Below are 17747 nucleotides of genomic sequence, written 5' to 3'. Positions count from 1 at the left end.
AAAAGGTAGTTTTGTAATTTTTTTTCCAAAAACTTTTACTTGAATATTCTTAAGAAATCTCATTTCAAGTACCTCTAGTTTTTAGCTCTTCATTTGCTGTGTATCTTGAACTAAGATCAGTCTCTCCTTTCCTGTCTTTTCAACAGCTACAAACCACCTTAAGTGTATTCTTGTAAACCTGATTACTGACAGAGACTGAACAGTCAACACACACTGGGGATAAATAGAGCAATTACACCTATTTACAGCTATATCTCTTCTCTGCATTATTATTATTACTGAGTGGTTATTAAAAATAGTGCAGCCTTCAGAGCTGCTTCGATTGTCAGCTTGGCAAAGCGAGGACCATGCCTCGGTTGCACGTGGCGCCTTTGGCAGCGCTGTGTTACGGGGTTGTCGATGGTGCTCGGTGGCGTGGCAGTGGGCAGCATGGGTCCCTCGCGGTGCAGGCTGTGCAGGACTCCCTGTGCCAGGGGCTCCAGTAATAGCTGCAATGAGAAGGCAGCACCTGCCTGTGTGTGACAGCATAAACAGCAGAGACAGACAAACAAACCGCTCTGGATCATCCCTTCTTGCTCCTGCTCGTGTCCTGGAGGAAGTTTCTGCTGTTGATTTTTGGTCTTTCTATCACAGCACATCTCAGCTACTTGTAGGCACTGTGGTTTTCACGCTGGTGGGTGCAGGTCTTCTGCTCCACGAAATCCATGCTTCCCCCTGTAATGAAGGGAAAGTGTCCTCCAGAGCTGTCTGAAGCGGAGTCCTTGATTTACGTAGGCCCTTCTGTTTCTGCCCAGGAGAGGGCAATCGGGCACCCAGACGTCAGGCAGCTCAGCACACCATGTCTTGAAGCTGCTTCGGGTGTTGAGGGCCTGTGTGGTTAGTGCCTGGCCAGAGGGACGCGAAACGCGGCTTTGTCTCCGCTGGTGGGGTCTGACAGCACACTTCCACCCAGATCCCCTTCCTCAGCTGGGAATTGTGGGCCCACATCCCGGTGCCTCTTTCTTTCATGCCTGGGTGCAGCACCCACGTCAGGGCTGGTGAGCCTAGGCGGTGGGGAAGTTTGAGGCCTGGGTGACTGAGGTGGCGTCACAGTCCTTGTCTGGGCTCTGAGTGGTGGGGTAAGGCTCTCGGCTTTGAGGCGCAGCAGTATTCACATGTGCACACACCCATGTAAATGCAACTCCATACACACTGTTTTCTCATCCGTTTGTAGCTGTGCATATGCAGGCACAGGAATATATTCATTTTCAGATATGGGAAGACTAACTAGTCTCTTCCTCTTGTTTTCCTCCACCTCTTTTTCCCTCTGCTCACATTAAACTCGTTTTCTAGATTAAGGAATTTATTGATTGACCTAAATCTTGGGCCAGAAGTTTGCCTTTGACCCCAGAGCCGCTTTGGGTAGTGGCTTGATGCCAGTGGTGGTGGGGGGGGTGTTTGGAGCAGCCCAGGCAGCAGGGCTGGCTGCACGCCCCCTAACCGGCATTCCCAGAGAGCACACGAAACTTTAAAGGCAGCAGATCCAAGTGGGAATCGAGATGACACTGTCAGGATCCCTGTAACTTTATTTTCCTTTGATTCTGCCTTCTGTTTTACTGTAGTGCGCATCACACTGGTCTAGATGATAAGAGGCAACTGGAAGTGCTGCTGGAGCCTGTAATTAGCAGGTTCCTACCCTGGGACTTGCTTCTTGCCGGTGGGCTGGAGGTGTGCGATAATTTGCCAGTTAATCAATGGGAATTATTAAAATATCACTGCATATTTTTGCTTTACACTAGACCCGTACACAGAAGCTCTTACATGGGGTGTGGGGGGAGTATCTGGGGTTCCTAATCATGAAACCAAATCCTATTGCTCATTCACTTTCAGTACTCCGAGTTTGTATCTTTTTTTTCTATTTTCATGCAGCCTCTTCCTTTCCCCCCACCCCAGTCAAAATGAAAAATACTATCACCATGTTTAACTTCTTTGAAACAGTGAATTTTAGCCTGGTCAAAAAGTCCTTAAAACAGACACAGTTTGCAAGCTATGCAAAATTCTACCATTTTAATTACAAAAAGCAGTGTGTCCCTTCTTCGGCAAATATGTTTTACTTTGGATTTGCTTTGTAAACAAAGTAAAATCCACAGTTTGGTGGGTTGATTTTTTTTTTCCACATTTATTTAAATAGGTGGTAGTTCAGCCATAAAAATTGTTCACATTAGTGTTGTAACTGTAATTTTCCTGGTCATTTTGATTTTAGGCTTTAAGGTAGCCTTGCTGGGATCTGTTAAGAGCACAAGGAAGTTTTATGCTAGGTACGCAGGCATGCTATGGGCTTCTGTGTGGCCAGTGAACCCCTGCTATTTATTAAACTCAGCACCTCCTGTGATGGTACTGGAGCGACAGTGTAGCGTTGCTGCATAGCTGGGGAGCATTTAAAGAGAGAAGTGAAATACCCCATGTATTATCTATTGGCTCTGTGTTTAGTGACAGAAGCTGTGGGAAGTCTATAAAACAGCTCAATACGTCACTTCTTATGGAAACTGTTATTCCACAAGCGCGTACAGAAATAGTTTTGCTAAACAGCGACTGGTATGTCAAAGATAAATTGTGATCCCAATCAGTGGTCACTAGAATAAAACGATGCACTTTTGTATTTTATCCTGAAAAGAGAACTCAGATTTTATAGATTTAGCCAAGTGCCAGTGAAACTGGAATTTTTCAAATCGGTCTTAAAATATTCCTACGTCCAGTCAGAGTCGAATGAATTTTTTGGCAATGGATGAAGCCATATCGTGCTCAAATATTTTTTGGGATTATTGCATAAATTTAGAAAAGGTAATGGTGTGTGCCTTGATTTCCCCATCTGTGAAATGGGTGATCCCGCAGTGTTCCTGTGAAGCACCCCGGCTGAGAACTGCTGTGACTGCAGCTGATTGTTATTCTCTTAATCATATTAGTTAACTAAATCTGTTCCTAGAGTGGTTCCATTTGCTTGAATGAATTTACATGAGAGATTAATTCAGTGCTGTTTATTGTTGTTTTTACATTTATTCAGTACTGTAAATAATGCCTGATACTTTACAGCTGTGTATAAAGACACAGTCTGTGCTTCAAGGGCTTTTTTGTACAGGTAATTTGAAGGCTCTCTTAAACCTTGCACTTTCCCATGGAGCGGATGAGCCCATTTTGTTTCCTCTATATTTTGAGGACTTTTTGTTCACGTGGTATCCACTCCCAGCACTTTCCTGCAAGTATGATTCAACAGATAAAGTTCATCCTTCACCTCCACAGGGTGATTAGCTCCCCTTTGCCCTCCCCTCCTCCCTCGGACCCCCCTCCACCCCCCCGGGTTCAGATATCTTTCCTTTGCAACGCACTCTAACCGCTGCTGGATTTATGCACAGCAATGATCCCGAAAATAGGGACCCGGCTCCTACCTAGCTGCCGCCGCCTTTAAGCCGGATAGCTGCTTTTAAAACGATCCGTTCGTTTATTCGCAACCCCGCCGAATGGGACTGCCAGCAGTTGTTCGGGGTCTCGTTCTCCCACCCGGCTCTTTGTGTTTTTACATTTTTCCGGGAGGTTTCTGATATTAGCATTTGCCTGCTCTCCATTGTGTGAAGTGTGGTGTATGGAGGTTATGTCTTTGTGCAGGCTCCCCGTCCCCGGCCATCCCGCCTCCGGGGCGGCAGCAGGGCCCCCCTCCCTCCCCGTCCCCCCAAACTGTTGACGTGCGGCGCGACAGCCGCCCCCCCCGCCCCCCCTCCCCGGGCCACCGCCGGGGTGGCGAGGGCTGCCGAAGCCTCGGTAGCCCAGCACGGCCACTTGGAGCTGGCAGAGCTGCGCTGAAGGGAGCCGTCTCGGCGCGGGTGAATCACCAGCTGCAAGCGGCGGGGATTGTCGTGGCCTGTGTTTATGTATTTTGTAGTAATCACATTTCTGACATTACCCAAGCGTGCTCCTCGCAGAGGGTGATTGGCTCAGGCAGCTTTTAAACCACCTATATGCTAACAAGCCTTGCTGCCAGGTTCCTGAGGGGTCCTGGCTGGGAAAAATTAAACCCAAACCTTAGACCTCTGTCAGGCGGAGGGGAAAATTATATTTTTGAACTAGTCTACAGCGTGGACAGGAAATGACCCCTCCAGCAACTGCTGCTTTAAAAAGGAGCGGTGGTGCCTGAAGCTCTCCAGCCTCCCTCTCTCTGGAGCCTGTGCGCTCCCGCTCCCGCTCCCTCTCCCCCCCCGGCTCCTGCTATAGAGGGCTCCCACAGCACTTCCCAGCCAGTGCGTGCAGCCTGGATGTGTGTGTGTGTGCGCGCTGCTACTTTGTACTGTGAAGAACACACAGCCCATGTGCTCTGTATGGATGTTGATGATACTCTGTGTAGCTTGAATCTCTGCAAGCAGGCAAGATGTCCAGCACACCACATGACCCTTTCTATTCTTCTCCTTTTGGCCCATTTTATAGGAGACACACACCATACATGGTGCAACCAGAGTACCGAATATATGAAATGAACAAGAGGCTGCAGTCGCGGACGGAGGTAAGTCCCTCAGCCTTGTTTTCCTGTGCATGGACCGTGGTAGGTTTCAGCCCGAATTCCAGCTGAAGCGTCCCACTAGACAGTACAGTATATGCAGGCACGAACCCTAATTAATTTAGTAGTTTAATTGGGTAATCCCTCATTATGTTTCCACGCAGAGCAACTCTTGGAGGAGATACCAGCTTAGGCTGAAATCTTGAAATTACAGTACAGCACTTCAGGATTGATTATAATGCTGGTCTCAGGAAAATTCTTTGCCTTACTGTGTTGTTTGCTCAGGATCTGTCCTGCTGGCATTTGCAGCTATAATATTGCCAGGTATCGCTTGAGCTTTTGCAACAAAACTAATTCAGAAATGTTGCAGGTTTAGGTGAAGAGACGAACATTTCTCTGGTTTTGTTTTGTAAACTCGTTAAAATTAAAAATGAATGATAACAGAAAACAGGAGCAGAGTTTTAAAAACTTATTCCTAGGCTGCACTTAAAGAACACATGTTCAGGGCGACTGACAAGAGAAATTCGTGTTTACATTTAGAATGCAGTTGCTTTTAGCCAGAGAGATGATCGGTTCACGACTTCATCATATAGCTGTCAAAAGTACCCAATAATGTAAACTACATTCACTGTTGGTTATGCTTTGTATAATCTGTTAGTGGTTTATACACCGTGGCTTCTAAATCCAGATCAACCGCCACAAAGAATATGCTGAATGGGAAGGGGAAATACTTTTGTCACTTAAAGAAAAAAAAAAAATAGTGGAGGCTGCATCTTGTTATTTACGTGGTTAAATAAAGCACACTTTTTAGTCTGTTGAAGTGAAAAGTGTATGGACTGAATCAGGCTGCATTTTTGTCCATGTGTCTGTGTTTGTGCAGCAAACATTCTTGGTGCTGCAATTTTTCATAGTAGTTTACTAGTCGTGTCCTGAAAACACTTTTAAAAAGTACTAATCTTTTATAGTGAATGGGTTTATATAGAGGCAAATATCTGCCAAATTCGTGCCATGAAGCATGGTAAAGGATCTCAGATTGGTCTGTTTGTTGTAATTCTTTCAGAGAACATGAGGTTATCATAAAATAAAACACACATGTCTGAATTGTCAGCTAAGCCATGGAGAATCTGTGACGTTTAATGTATATGATACAGCTAACGAGATGTGACCTGCTTTCTGATTGGGTAACCGCTACGGGGTAACTGCATTTCTAACACTGTTACCACTGCTAGTCTTAAAACATTACTGTGGAGTAATTGGTAAATACACTTAGTGCTGGCTGAAAACTCCAAGCAGCTCATTGCTCCCAAAATCATGGCAACTGTTTGTCAGTTTTGCCCCAAGTTCTTGGCTGCGGAGGGTCACTGCCATTTAGATAGAATGAGGGGTCTTGGGGGATTTATTTGCTACTGTTTATTTGTCAGTGTCTTGCAACTCTGTTCCTTACATTCCTGTACATATTAATGTAATAATTTCTAGACTTTTTCAGGCCAAAAGAACATATATGTATCATTAAGTGGTTCAGTGTTTTATATACAAGCTGTTCTGAAAAGCTGTCAGTGCTAATTTAGCCTTTTTACATATCTAGTGGTACTTTTAATAATTGACCAGTTTCTGATTGCAGCTCCTTTACAAATGTTACACTAGAAAAGTTTTTGAGGGACTTCTGAAACAACTTCCCCCTCCTTCATTGCTGAGGTGTGCTAGGTTAGACTTCAGTGCATTTAATTGCAGTTTTTGCTGTGCACATTCACATGGATTGTTGTGGGCAAAAAGCAATAATCTACTCTTCCTTGCTAGTACTGCCATAGGTTTCAGCAGCATTTTACTTTGACAGTGCTTAGTTAATGAAGGCCTTATGCTCCAGCATTTCTTTTATTTGCTCAGAGTAAAAATACTTTTGCCTTGTGATTGTTCCGTGTGTGCATTCTGGTTCTCTGTTTTTTAATTTCTGAGCTCTGTGCTGTGAGCATTGTTTGTTGAAATGTATTTTCTTGCTAGCTTCATCTCATTCATTCTCCAATTAAAACACCTTCCTTAATAAAAAAAAAAAAAATATATATATATATACACTAGTTTCTTGGGACACTTACAGTGACTAGGTGTGGCCAGCCTGCAAAGAATCATGCTGACTTCTGGGGCAGGTTGGGAGTTGAAGTTTCACATTAATTTTACACACTTCCAAGCATGTTTGGGATTGGTAGCTGAAAGCTTCTGGAGCCTGTATAACTAGCTCTGAATTTTTTGAATCTGGACCGATGGAGCCCTGTATGTCACGGAAGGAATGTGCTTGTGCTGTGGGTGATACAGGCTTACTGCATAAACGTTTCTCTCAGGCAGTCTTTGGCATAATGTAGGCACTGGTCTCTGAAGGAGGTTGCTTGTACTCTGTGAGCCCCAGGGGGTAGGTGAGCACAAGCAAAGCAGCTTAAGGGGAAAGGAATTACAAAGAAACTCTCTAAAAGACTGGGGGTAGCAAGCTGGCTGATTCCACTTGGACCCAACTTCTGGAGAGAGACGGTGGCAAGTGAGAATGCATTAAAAAATGGGAGCCTACAGCTCTTATCCCAAATACATCTCTGGAGAGCTTTTGGGATTTTACTGTTTTCCTACAAAATAAAAATGTTCTTAATCCTTTAGAGTCAGATTCTCTGCTGTCCCTTGCAGTGGTGGAAGTTCCAAGGCAGAGCAAAACAGTCAAAATTTCATTAAGTTGTGCAGAGGATGGACAGAGAGCCTATGAAAGAAGTATCTGTATGTCATGTCTATCTGTTTTCTCCCCTCCATCTGTAGAGCCCACCTTTGTAGTGAATTCCTGTAGCTGCTCTCCAGAACTTGCAGGTAGGTGAGAAATGATTCAAAAAAAGCAATGGGCTGGTAGAGAATCCCATTAGGGAATCTACCGGTAAATGCCATTTTTACTCCCAGCAGCAGGGTCTATGGCATGTTGGGGGAGGTAGAAGTGTCCTCACAGTGGCTCGGTGCTTGGAGACCCTCCCTGAGAAATCCACTGCTTCCACTCTGGTTTGTGTCAGCATTGGGTAGAAGGGAATAATAGTCGGTGTGAAGGATGTGCTCAGTGTATTAAGCAGACAAAGTACAGAGTGATAAAGAAAGGTCATTTAGATGCAGCATGGCTATCTTTGTTGTTCTTGTTTTCTTAGGAAGAAATGGTAGTCATGAAAGTAAAGAGTTAGCAACTCTAGCCTGTGCTAGATGTGCAAACTTTTGCTCTCCAAACTTCTTACAACTTTATGGGCTCCTCAGGCAGAACCTACAACTGCCTTTTTAAATTCAGGGTCAGTCTTAGGCAAAGAATTCCAATCACACCCAGGCAGGGGGGTGGTTTTATGATGTAAGTACTGGCAAAAGTCCACCACCTAGCCAATTCTTATTTGATCTAAAGTAAATTAGGGAGTCTGAGTTACTAACTAGTGTACAGGAACACCTTACCTTCCTTAAAAGTTGTTCAAAGAAATCTAATCTGGTAATACTTTTTTTTCTAAATGGAAATTAATATGTGCTTTCCTAATAATACTTTGGGAGCATCTAGTGCCATTTTGTAATGCATCAACAATCCTGATTTAAAGAAGTAAAATGAATATTTAAATGTTTAATAATCTCTGGCAGATATAAAGATAAATCTTATTTACTTCTATCATAGCTGATTAACTTTCTGGTTAACCAAAACGCAGCTGTTTCCTTGCTCTGTGTGTGGTTTTAAGGATTTCATTACTGTTCATGCAAACTCAGTTTATCTTAATATTTTTATATCTGTGTTAGTTTAACATTTAACAATCCTGTTGTGGCCTAATCAGCAGTTTCTAAAGTTCTAGGTAGCAATACACAGGATAGGTAAATTAGCTTAAATATTTTCTCTGTTTTTCATAAAACTCGATGTTTAAAAAAAAGCCTCTTTTCCTCTTTGATGTTGTAAATCCTTTTTTGTTCTAATTTTTAATCATTTGAAATTGCTCATACTTAAAAGAAAACAAAAGGTGATTATATCTTGTATGTAATTATTTTTCGGTAACATTACAGTGCGTTGTGGATAGATCACTTAAAGTTGCTGACAGCTTAAAGTTTGAGGCATTGCTTTATTGCCAATAATCAAAGAAATGTATGAAGCCTTTCACTTGTTTATTTAGTCCCCTATATTGTTAGAACTTTCATGTATCACAGTATATTAAATTCACCTGTATCACTGTCACTACAAGAGATTATGCTTTACATCACCATTATGTGCAAAACACAGCTTTCCTTCTGGCTAAGAGAGTGGTGTTTTAAGGGTGACTAGAGAACTTGATTAGTATCATATTTGTTTTAAAGACAATCAGCTTAATCAAATCATATTAAACTGTATAGTGAATTTAACAAAAGTAGAGATTTCATGATGGAAGAAAATGTAAAGAAAATGAAAATTAAAATAAAGGAGAATGTTATGATTATTTAAAAGCTACTAAATGAACTGGAAGCTTACACAGACATTCATATTCAACCAAATATTTAAAGCAAATCAAAGCAAAACAGAATTTCTGCAGTTTAATGGAAATATCTTATTTTACTTCCTTGCATTACTATGTGATGAAATAATATTTTCTTCTTCTTCCTGATGCATTTTTAATAGATTAGCCATAAAAATCTATGTTGTGACATCACATTTGTTCACATAGCAACTTAGTATCACAAACAGATCTCTCATATTGTGTACATAAGTCTGAGTTTGTCCAATGAGTTTGTTTTGTGGAGGAGAAAACACGTAAACTTCTGTCTCAGAGTATTTTTGAGGAAATATTCTTTCACCCACAAATATACTAATACTTAGCAATTCTAGGAACATGAGTAAGTATTTTAAAAGAGTACTTAGGAACCATGCTTTGCTGAAACTAAAAGGCCAGTTTTAAAAGAAAACCCTTGAACTCCTTTAGGCAGACATTAACTTCAGAATGGATTCAAGCCTTTTTACTGATTGTCTTTTATTTCATATAGCTTTTTCATCCCTTTTAAAAATTTCAGTTGCAGCTGTTTTCAATTAAAATTGTTACAAACTAACAATTCTTATGAGGCTGGGGGAGAAAAAAAAGACTCTACTTCCTTTCCATGCTGATCCTTAGCTTACAATCAGGGATGTCTTGCTGCCTTTTTTTTTTTTTTTTTTCCCCCCTAAAGTTATAATATAGAATGTAAACTGCATGCATAAGGAACAGGGAGCTTTTGGGGGCAGGGGCTGGTGAGGGGGGAGAGAGAGTCAGTGTGAAAGTGTAAAAATGGATCTCGTCTGCAAATCACTCTGCTTACTGGATCATTTTCTATGAAGAAACCTTTTCAACCCTTCCTTTTCTCTTTTTCATTCTTTTCTCTTTAAACCATGAATTCACTTAAAAAAACCTTAAACTTAGTCTTTCCCTGATATAAACAAGATTTACTATGCAGATCCAGTCTCAAAAATAGAAGCCTCTGGATGGTGAGAAGGAACAAAATAGAGATCATAACAAGGGCCCAGTCCTGTGCTCTTATTTAAGCTGGAGTTTTGCCTGCAGTAGGATTGCAAGATCAGATTAAAAAAAATAATTTGTTTTTGGTATATACACTTTCTTTGTTTACAGAAAAAAGGAATGGGTAGATTGCTAAACTCATTGCAATATTTTTAGTTGGACTCCTCACTTCAAATGGTATTTTTTTGTATCTTTTTGCCAAAAGTTGCATATCTGCTGTAAACAGGCATTCCAACCGTGCCGATACTTTGTTCAGATGCTTCCTCCCCAAGAAGAGATTTCTTTCCTGCACTGTGCTGTGTAAACAGGCCAGCATATATCCTCAGTGTGCTGGGTGCCCTTTTCCAAAAGTTGTTTCTGGGCTACTTCAAGCCTCAGAGGGGTGATCCTGGCAGGGACAAGGTTGCCCCAAAGTTCTAGTCTCCAAAAAAGACTGTGGTAGGGCAGGGCCTGTTGGCCAGGTCTCAGTGATCTTATTTATTAGGCAAAAATAGTAGTGAAACCTCCTCAAACTCCTGGCTGAAATCTTCTCCCTAGGCTTGTGTCTTTCTTTTCCCCAGTACATTCTTTCTGTGTCTGGTTACTGGTAGAATTTCAGAGAGAAAGCACTTTATGGTCAGAATACTGGTTCCATTTCTGTTACGTTGTGGTGGACAGCCATGCCCTTCTAAACTAAATCCTGTAAGTTACTGATCTAAGCCAAGTAGTAAGTATACTTGGTACTCCTGAGGTACCTGGGGATCAACTAGAACCACTTGCGGACCATAAACCTCAGTATGGGAACAGTTGATGCTTCTGGAGACAGTTCTGTCACTTTCGTGCCTTATGGGGCTAGTGAAAAATCACTGACCTGGAAAAATGAGACCTTTTAAGAACTAAACGTGAACTAGGACTTGGTGGCTTTCTAAGCCTATCAACCTCTTCAGGCCTCAAGAGCGTTGGTAGTGTAGAGTCTTTGCAAAGGCCATACATTTTACAGGATCAGGCTGTCCTCTCCATGAGACTTAGGTTGCTGGGACACCACCTTGCTGTTTATACACCATTGTCAAGAACACATACTCATGATGAAGCTCCTGACCGGGGTGATGTTCCCATCTGCATCATACAGACTTAAAGCATGAGACTTGAGCATAGCAGACTTCTTTGTTCGTAAACTTTGATAACTACAGCCAAAATATAACTATCACACTAGAACTTCTCCCTAAGGTCTTTCTGTTGTCAATATTCACATCCAGGTACTTGGCCAGGGTAGAGTCACAAGCTCACAACTGACACGGTAAGGCCATTAACTTTACTTTAATTAAGTTTCTAAATGTACTTAAAATCTACTGCCTGGTTAGCTGCAGACTAGATAGTTAGGTCCCTGCATCCTTCCAAACAACTAACAAATTAGAACATTGCAGATCATGTGTGATAGACATTACAGCAATACCTGTTGATATCCATCTTTCCTGATTCTAAGCCATGGAGTCAGCTTGCCAAGGCTAGTTAGCTCAGCAGAAATATTCAAATCTGTCTGTACCATTTGTGTGTGTGTGTTTAAAAAGGGAACAGGAAAATCTAATTGCTGGGTATAGTTTTGCCATCAGATTACTCTCATCCAGCAGATTCAGTATCTGTCCAGATCCTGTCCATTTTACACAACTGCTAGCTGCACACTAGAGCGTCCTTGATGCAGAAGAATTGCATGGGCTAGTTGGATGACCATGCATTCAGAGGGCAAATAAAACATATGTGTATAAAAGTGACACATCTGGAACCCCCTGATTAAGGCAGACCCAAGAATAGACCTAATCATAGATCCACTGTGCTCATTCTTCAAAAATAAATACCTGGAAAAAACAACTGTCCCTGTTTGAGTGGTATTATGTGCAGTATTACATCACCTGTGCAGCGGGCTATTTCTACTTTTCTTTTGGATTTTCAAACATTTGCTTTTTCTAACTACATTTTTTATTAGGTTATGTTCTAAAGTAGTAGATTGAGAAAAATATGACTTCTGGTACATTGCGCATTTAAAGAATTTCATGTACCTTATTGTGATTCTTGTTCCAGTTGTGCAGTTTTGCCTCAGCCATTAGCAGAAGATTGTATTGGAGAAAGCGTCGCCATCTGTCCTAGAGCAGGTTACAAAGAGATTTCTGAAATATTAATGACCACATTATACAAAAAGAAATATTCTAAATCTTTAAATACAGTAGTCACGTGGAGAGAGGAAAATGCTCAGAAAACAAGAAAGTAAATAGAGTGAAGCTTTTTCACTTTATTATTGTTTAAGCTGAAGCACCCTCAGCACACTTCATCCCTCAGGAAGGCAGTCAGCAGCACCAGCATTCCTAACCATCTCCTCTATGAACTAGAGATCTTCCAGGGTGCGATTGGCAAGGCAGGTATGAAACCTGCTTTGCTGCTAGGTTTGCAACCCGGATAGCCTTTTACAGCTGGAAAAGGGGAACATGAAATGCCTTGCACCTAGAATGCTAGGTTTGCTTCATGCAGTTTACAAAAGTCTCATGTGTGGGTTATGTGACAGTGGTGGAAGGCCCACAACTGTCTCTTTTACTCCGTCCCCCATTTTCTGGTAGTAACTTGCCTTTTCAGATCAGTGTCGCCATCTTCCACGATTCTTGTACGCAAGTACCAAAAATGTTTCCATTTTACTCCTTCTGTATCACAATAATGTTATTGTGACTAGAAGGGAAAAGAACAACTGTAAAACAGTTCCTCTAGAGCAAATGAAAATTCTTCTTGTTGAAGTTGTTCAGTGTCTTTCAAGAAGGACCCTCCCTCCTTTTGGTACTTGGCCAGCATTTCTCCACCTTTTTTCTTCGCCATACCAAGATGTTAAAAACATTGACGCGATATAGATTCTATATGTGTGTTTGCAACCATACCACTTGCTGTAGTGGATGAAGGCAATACAATAGCTCTATCACTTCTACCTAGACTTAATCACTGGAGCATCAGTTAACCCTTAGGGTAATTAGGTAATAATGTTGTTGATGTGATTTGAAGTATCACTTTAAGCAATTAGAAGTTCAGATATAATGTGATGCAATTATGCATTATATAGCGCATCTATCCATTTTACAGAGCAAAAATTACCATATGTTTTGTGGGAAGCTTGGCATTTTGCACTGACTGGAGCTCTGCTTGTATTTACGAACAGCATGCCTGTAAACTATGGTAATAACTCTTTGAAGGCCACACCTATGCACATTGCTGATTATGTTAAAAAGCATAGGCCCATTTTAATGAATGTGTTGGCATGAATAATGGGACATGAAAAGCCAACACACTGGGTAAAGGTTCATTACCTGAGTGCAACAAATACTACACGCAAAATTTCCATGACTATTCACTTGAGTTAAACAGTGAATTTGCTTTGGCTATGCTTGTGCTCTTTATGCGTTTATGTGAATGTTTGATCAATGGAGTTTTATTCTTACAAATAATTGCAGAATGCAAATTTCAATTTGTTAAGCATTCTGGAAAGAAGTTGCTTATTTTATATGGGCTAAGCTGAGAGGCAGTGTTTCCTGGTTTGAGTTTCCAAAACCTCCCAGATAGAACCGTGATACTTAGAAATTAAATACACCAGAGAAGAATCTCTGATTGCTTTGCAGTGAGGACTGACTGGTGTATGAATGTAAAGCAAATGGATGGCAATGACTGGTGGCAATGGGAAAATTACAGGTCAGTAAATATGATGTACGTGCATATTTTTTTTTTTTTTTGTGGGACAGGACGCTGCTTACCATGCAGTTACTTTAGAAAAATGTAGTAAGAAAGAATTGGTGAAAAAATTCAAAGCTTCCTGGCATTTTAAGCTCTAGCTCCATCTGTGCTCATACAGTCAAGGATCTGAAACAGTAACACACAATGTATGACCAATCACAGCATACAGTCTTAGCAGAATATTACCTGCTTACAGCATACTGCTTCTTATGAAAGATGAGCAAAAATATGTCTTAAATTTGAATAATGAATGTGTTCAAATAAATTGTTATTAATTCCTAGAAACTCTGGGTAGAATGAAGTGGAATTCATAAAATCTGTTATTTGATGTGAATGATTAGCTCAGCTCTTTTTAGTACCTCTTAACACTTTGTCGGGGTTAATAATGTAAAAAGATTGGCCAAGATGCCAGCACACCAAGTACATCTCTTCTGACGGTGCTGTAAGATTATTTAACACCCACATCAAGAGCATCCTGAAGCAACTGAGATACACCTTGACTGATTGTTTCATCCAAAGGGCTGCACTTCTAAATACGCCGCGTAGCATAGACTTCCTCGTACAGAGCGGTGTTAGCACTGGTATGTAACCTGAAGCCACAACCTGCGTGTCTAGACTGACAAGAATCCTACCAGTTGAGCCACTGTGACACCTTGTGGCTTATGAAGCAACACAAGCATCTTTTAGAAAACTAACAGGTAAAAGCCAGAGGTTAATGCGTATTGATAAATGCCTCTCATACAACTATCAACAGAAATTGCTTTGCTGGATTACTTTACTGTGTTTTCAAGATACAGTTAAATTAAGTGGTAGTGGACTCATTTCTGTTGGGGATCTTTGTGTTTTACTGTGAAGTGTCATAAGATGGGGCATCACTTCCCTAAGTCTGACCTGCTGCTATTACCTCCAGTGCTCTGGTGTTTGCTCATCATTCAGATTACATAAAGAAACACAGTTTTGGCTGCAGTACAGAGTAAATATTTTATTTGTTTGCAACCATTAATTTGGTTAAGCAAAAGAATGCCTGAAGGGAGTGAAGTACTTTTTGGCGCTGAGTATGTTCAAACAGTAGCAGAGTTAAAAGTAACTAAGATATAGTAAGCATTTGGCAATGGGCACGCAACTCTATAAACCCCTGAATTTGGGGTTAAATACATCAGTGTTTCAGCTGTGGATAATTCATTAACTGCAATGAAGCTGTATTTTGCTGAGGAAATTCTCAATAAACTCAAAATGGGGCAAATAATGCATGGAGCTGAGAAGGAACTCTACACCTGTAAAGACTCAGAACCTCACAGTGCCTGACACTAGTCTCTTGACTGTCACTTGTTACATCTTCAAAGAAGCACATCCATGTTTCCTTCCATGATGATCCTGAGCATTTGAGAGGAGTTTCCTGTAAATTCACGCATTATGTCCCATAACGCTTTCCTTGGCTCTGATGCTTTCAAAAACTTGGCAACAACTGGGCTGAAATAGTTGCCTTCTGTTGCCAAATACCAACTTATTGCTGAATACACTCCCTTATGATGCATGGGGTCTGCATCCCTCTATTGTCCCTTATCTTCAGGTATGTCCACAGTGCTGTCACTTAAACATAATATGCAGACATACATGCACAAACTTGCATTTAACTTGCTGGTGTGGGAAGCAGTAGCAGCCCAGGGCTCAGGGCATGCAATCTACCTTATTTCAAGCACAGCTATTTTGATCCTTTGCTGAACTTTATGCTCTTAAAGTCAGGTGGTTATCAATGCTCATACAAAACCCTGTCTTCATTATGTGTAACATTACATTTATTGTAAGATTCTTGGGGCTGGGACCACCTTCTCTTTTCTTGTACACTGCTAGCACAGTGGAGTTCTGGTTTGTATCTGCAGCCTGTTTTTAATACTGTGCTACGTAGCATAACCAACTAAAGGCTAAAAGTAGATAGCAGTATTTAAAATAATTCCAAAACCAAATCTAAACATACCACATTCATTTTGATTTCACAAATCAAAATGTTTTAATTGATATTACATCTATTTATGCACTACAAAGAATTATCTGACTAGAAAATACCATAATACTCTACATTCTTGGAATATGACTGTTTAGTGTTATTAACACATTTCCTTACTTCTCAAATAATTCAGCACACCTGTGCAAACCTACTGGCTTTGCCAAGCAAGTACAAATATATTTTAGGGCAGCATTCTGCTGGTTGATTTGTACATACGATATTGTTATTAAATCTATTACTTTTTAAATGTGATTCTTCAGTAGTTTCATGTCAGTCAAGAAGCTCATTCCAACTCCATTTTCTCTTAACTGTGGAAAGACTATCTTCAATTCCACAGGAAAAGCATGTTCTTCTCAATGGGAACTGGCACTGTGGAGTATGTATCTTACTTCATGAGGATTTGGGGAGGGAATATTGTAAAGGCTTCTAATAAATAAGTTCTTGTAATAAATAAGTAGAGTTGAACCAGAGAGGTTGTTCTAGGGAAGAAAGGCAACACTTATTTTTTCTTTTATTGTTTGCACTCTACTGATTTAATTAGCCAGTGAGAACAGACCCACTTTGAATATTAAAAAGACAAAATCAACACCCCCCTCCCCCGTCCCCACATCTGTTGCCTTTTGGAGACTACTTACAGTACCAAAACTACCCAGAGTCTAATAGATTTTGCTTTTTAACAAACATTACCTGTATTTGCTTGCAAATAAATGAGGTAGTTACAAATATTTTATTCTGGTTCTGAGGGAAAGGCGCTCTTTAAATGGTCATTTTGAAAGAAACTGGGATACCTTAAGCAAAACTAAAACATTTTTGGTGTTACACAAATGAAGGTAGTCACAGTCTTGATACATTTCTGAATGGTGATCTATTAGATCACCACTTTGCAGTATCTTAATGATTCCCATATTATGGAAATGTACATCATTCCCGAGACTGCTTAAATTTGGGAAGAGTGGAGTCCTGTGCAGGGTTATACACTGATCAGGAGCAGGAAACCATAGATGGGTAAAACTACTGAAAAGATCTCTGCTCTATTTCATTATGCCGCTGCCTTCTGCAGTATCAATTAGATGGACTGAATTTCAATAAGGAAGAGAAGCAGTTCGCTGCACCTCTGCTGGGTTAGGCCCACCCCTGCATAGGAGCTAGAGCCTTCTTTCTAATTGCAGTCTAGAATATGAATATTAATGCCTCATCTGGATTGCAGTATTGCAGGACCAAGGGATTCTTGTCCTGCTCAGTGCCTATTCTATTTTAGGACCTTCCGTCATCTGTGGACCCCAGGATTCCCTTAGCTTTGTTTAACACTCCATCTAAAGACAGCATCAAAAAAAGGTGGATTTTTTCACTATTTTTTTTCTCACTATTTTTATAGGTGTATACAAGCTACTTTATTAAAATTTTTCTCCTGTTGAGAGGAAAGAGCTCTCCCAATTTTGCTGAAGGTGGCCTTTTAGAAACACAATTACATATGTAATTTTCAAGATTATTATTAGGAAGTATATGAAACTATTAGGACCATGGGAACTTGGATAAACCCACCTGGTGTGCAAATTTTGTTACCAGAATAGCTGCACTAAGCTTGAGAACACTGAGTGTGATTATAAGAGTCAACTGAGAAACATAAATTGAGAGCGCACCCCAGCAGTCTTTCCCTTCCTTAGAGATTGATGGCACACAGATGCACGATTGCAAATAACACAGTTTGTGGGCCAATGGTGCTGTTGTGATTTAAACAAACAAACAAAAGATATCTTTTTCTCTATCACAAGCTTCCTAGGTTTGTTTCAGCCTGATCTTGTAGCTGCAACTCCTCATCCCATGCAAAGCTTTCCTGTTTATGTCAATGAATTGAGCATTTGGCCCTGTACGTGAAGGTGCAGAAGCTGGTACGGCAAAAACTTATTTCGTGGAACCTACCTATTCCAATGGGTTCAGCAATTTTAGGTGACTTAGTTCAGAGAGCTGAATTTGAGGGACCTTAAAAGGA

At 40.8% G+C, this 17747-nt stretch overlaps 1 protein-coding gene across 12 annotated transcripts in view; it reads left to right on the top strand.

The window, feature by feature from the left end:
* The window catches only part of LDB2 (LIM domain binding 2), a 378106-nt gene that overhangs the window by 154143 nt on the left and 206216 nt on the right, over positions 1-17747 (top strand). For 2 of the 12 annotated variants that reach the window (XM_074822209.1, XM_074822207.1), the window contains exon 1: positions 4072-4528. In XM_074822209.1, the coding sequence (XP_074678310.1) occupies positions 4397-4528 (132 nt within the window). In that variant the 5' untranslated portion in view covers positions 4072-4396. Of the gene's footprint in view, positions 1-4069; positions 4529-17747 lie in introns of those variants that run through there. The other 10 variants (XM_074822210.1, XM_074822211.1, XM_074822203.1 and 7 more) reach the window with 7 other exon arrangements.

The sequence above is a fragment of the Strix aluco genome, chromosome 4 (genome assembly GCF_031877795.1).
Source record: "Strix aluco isolate bStrAlu1 chromosome 4, bStrAlu1.hap1, whole genome shotgun sequence".
NCBI classification, from domain to species: domain Eukaryota; kingdom Metazoa; phylum Chordata; class Aves; order Strigiformes; family Strigidae; genus Strix; species Strix aluco.
The sequence above is the reverse complement of the archived record's forward strand: the minus strand, read 5'-3'. Positions and strand labels throughout refer to the sequence as shown.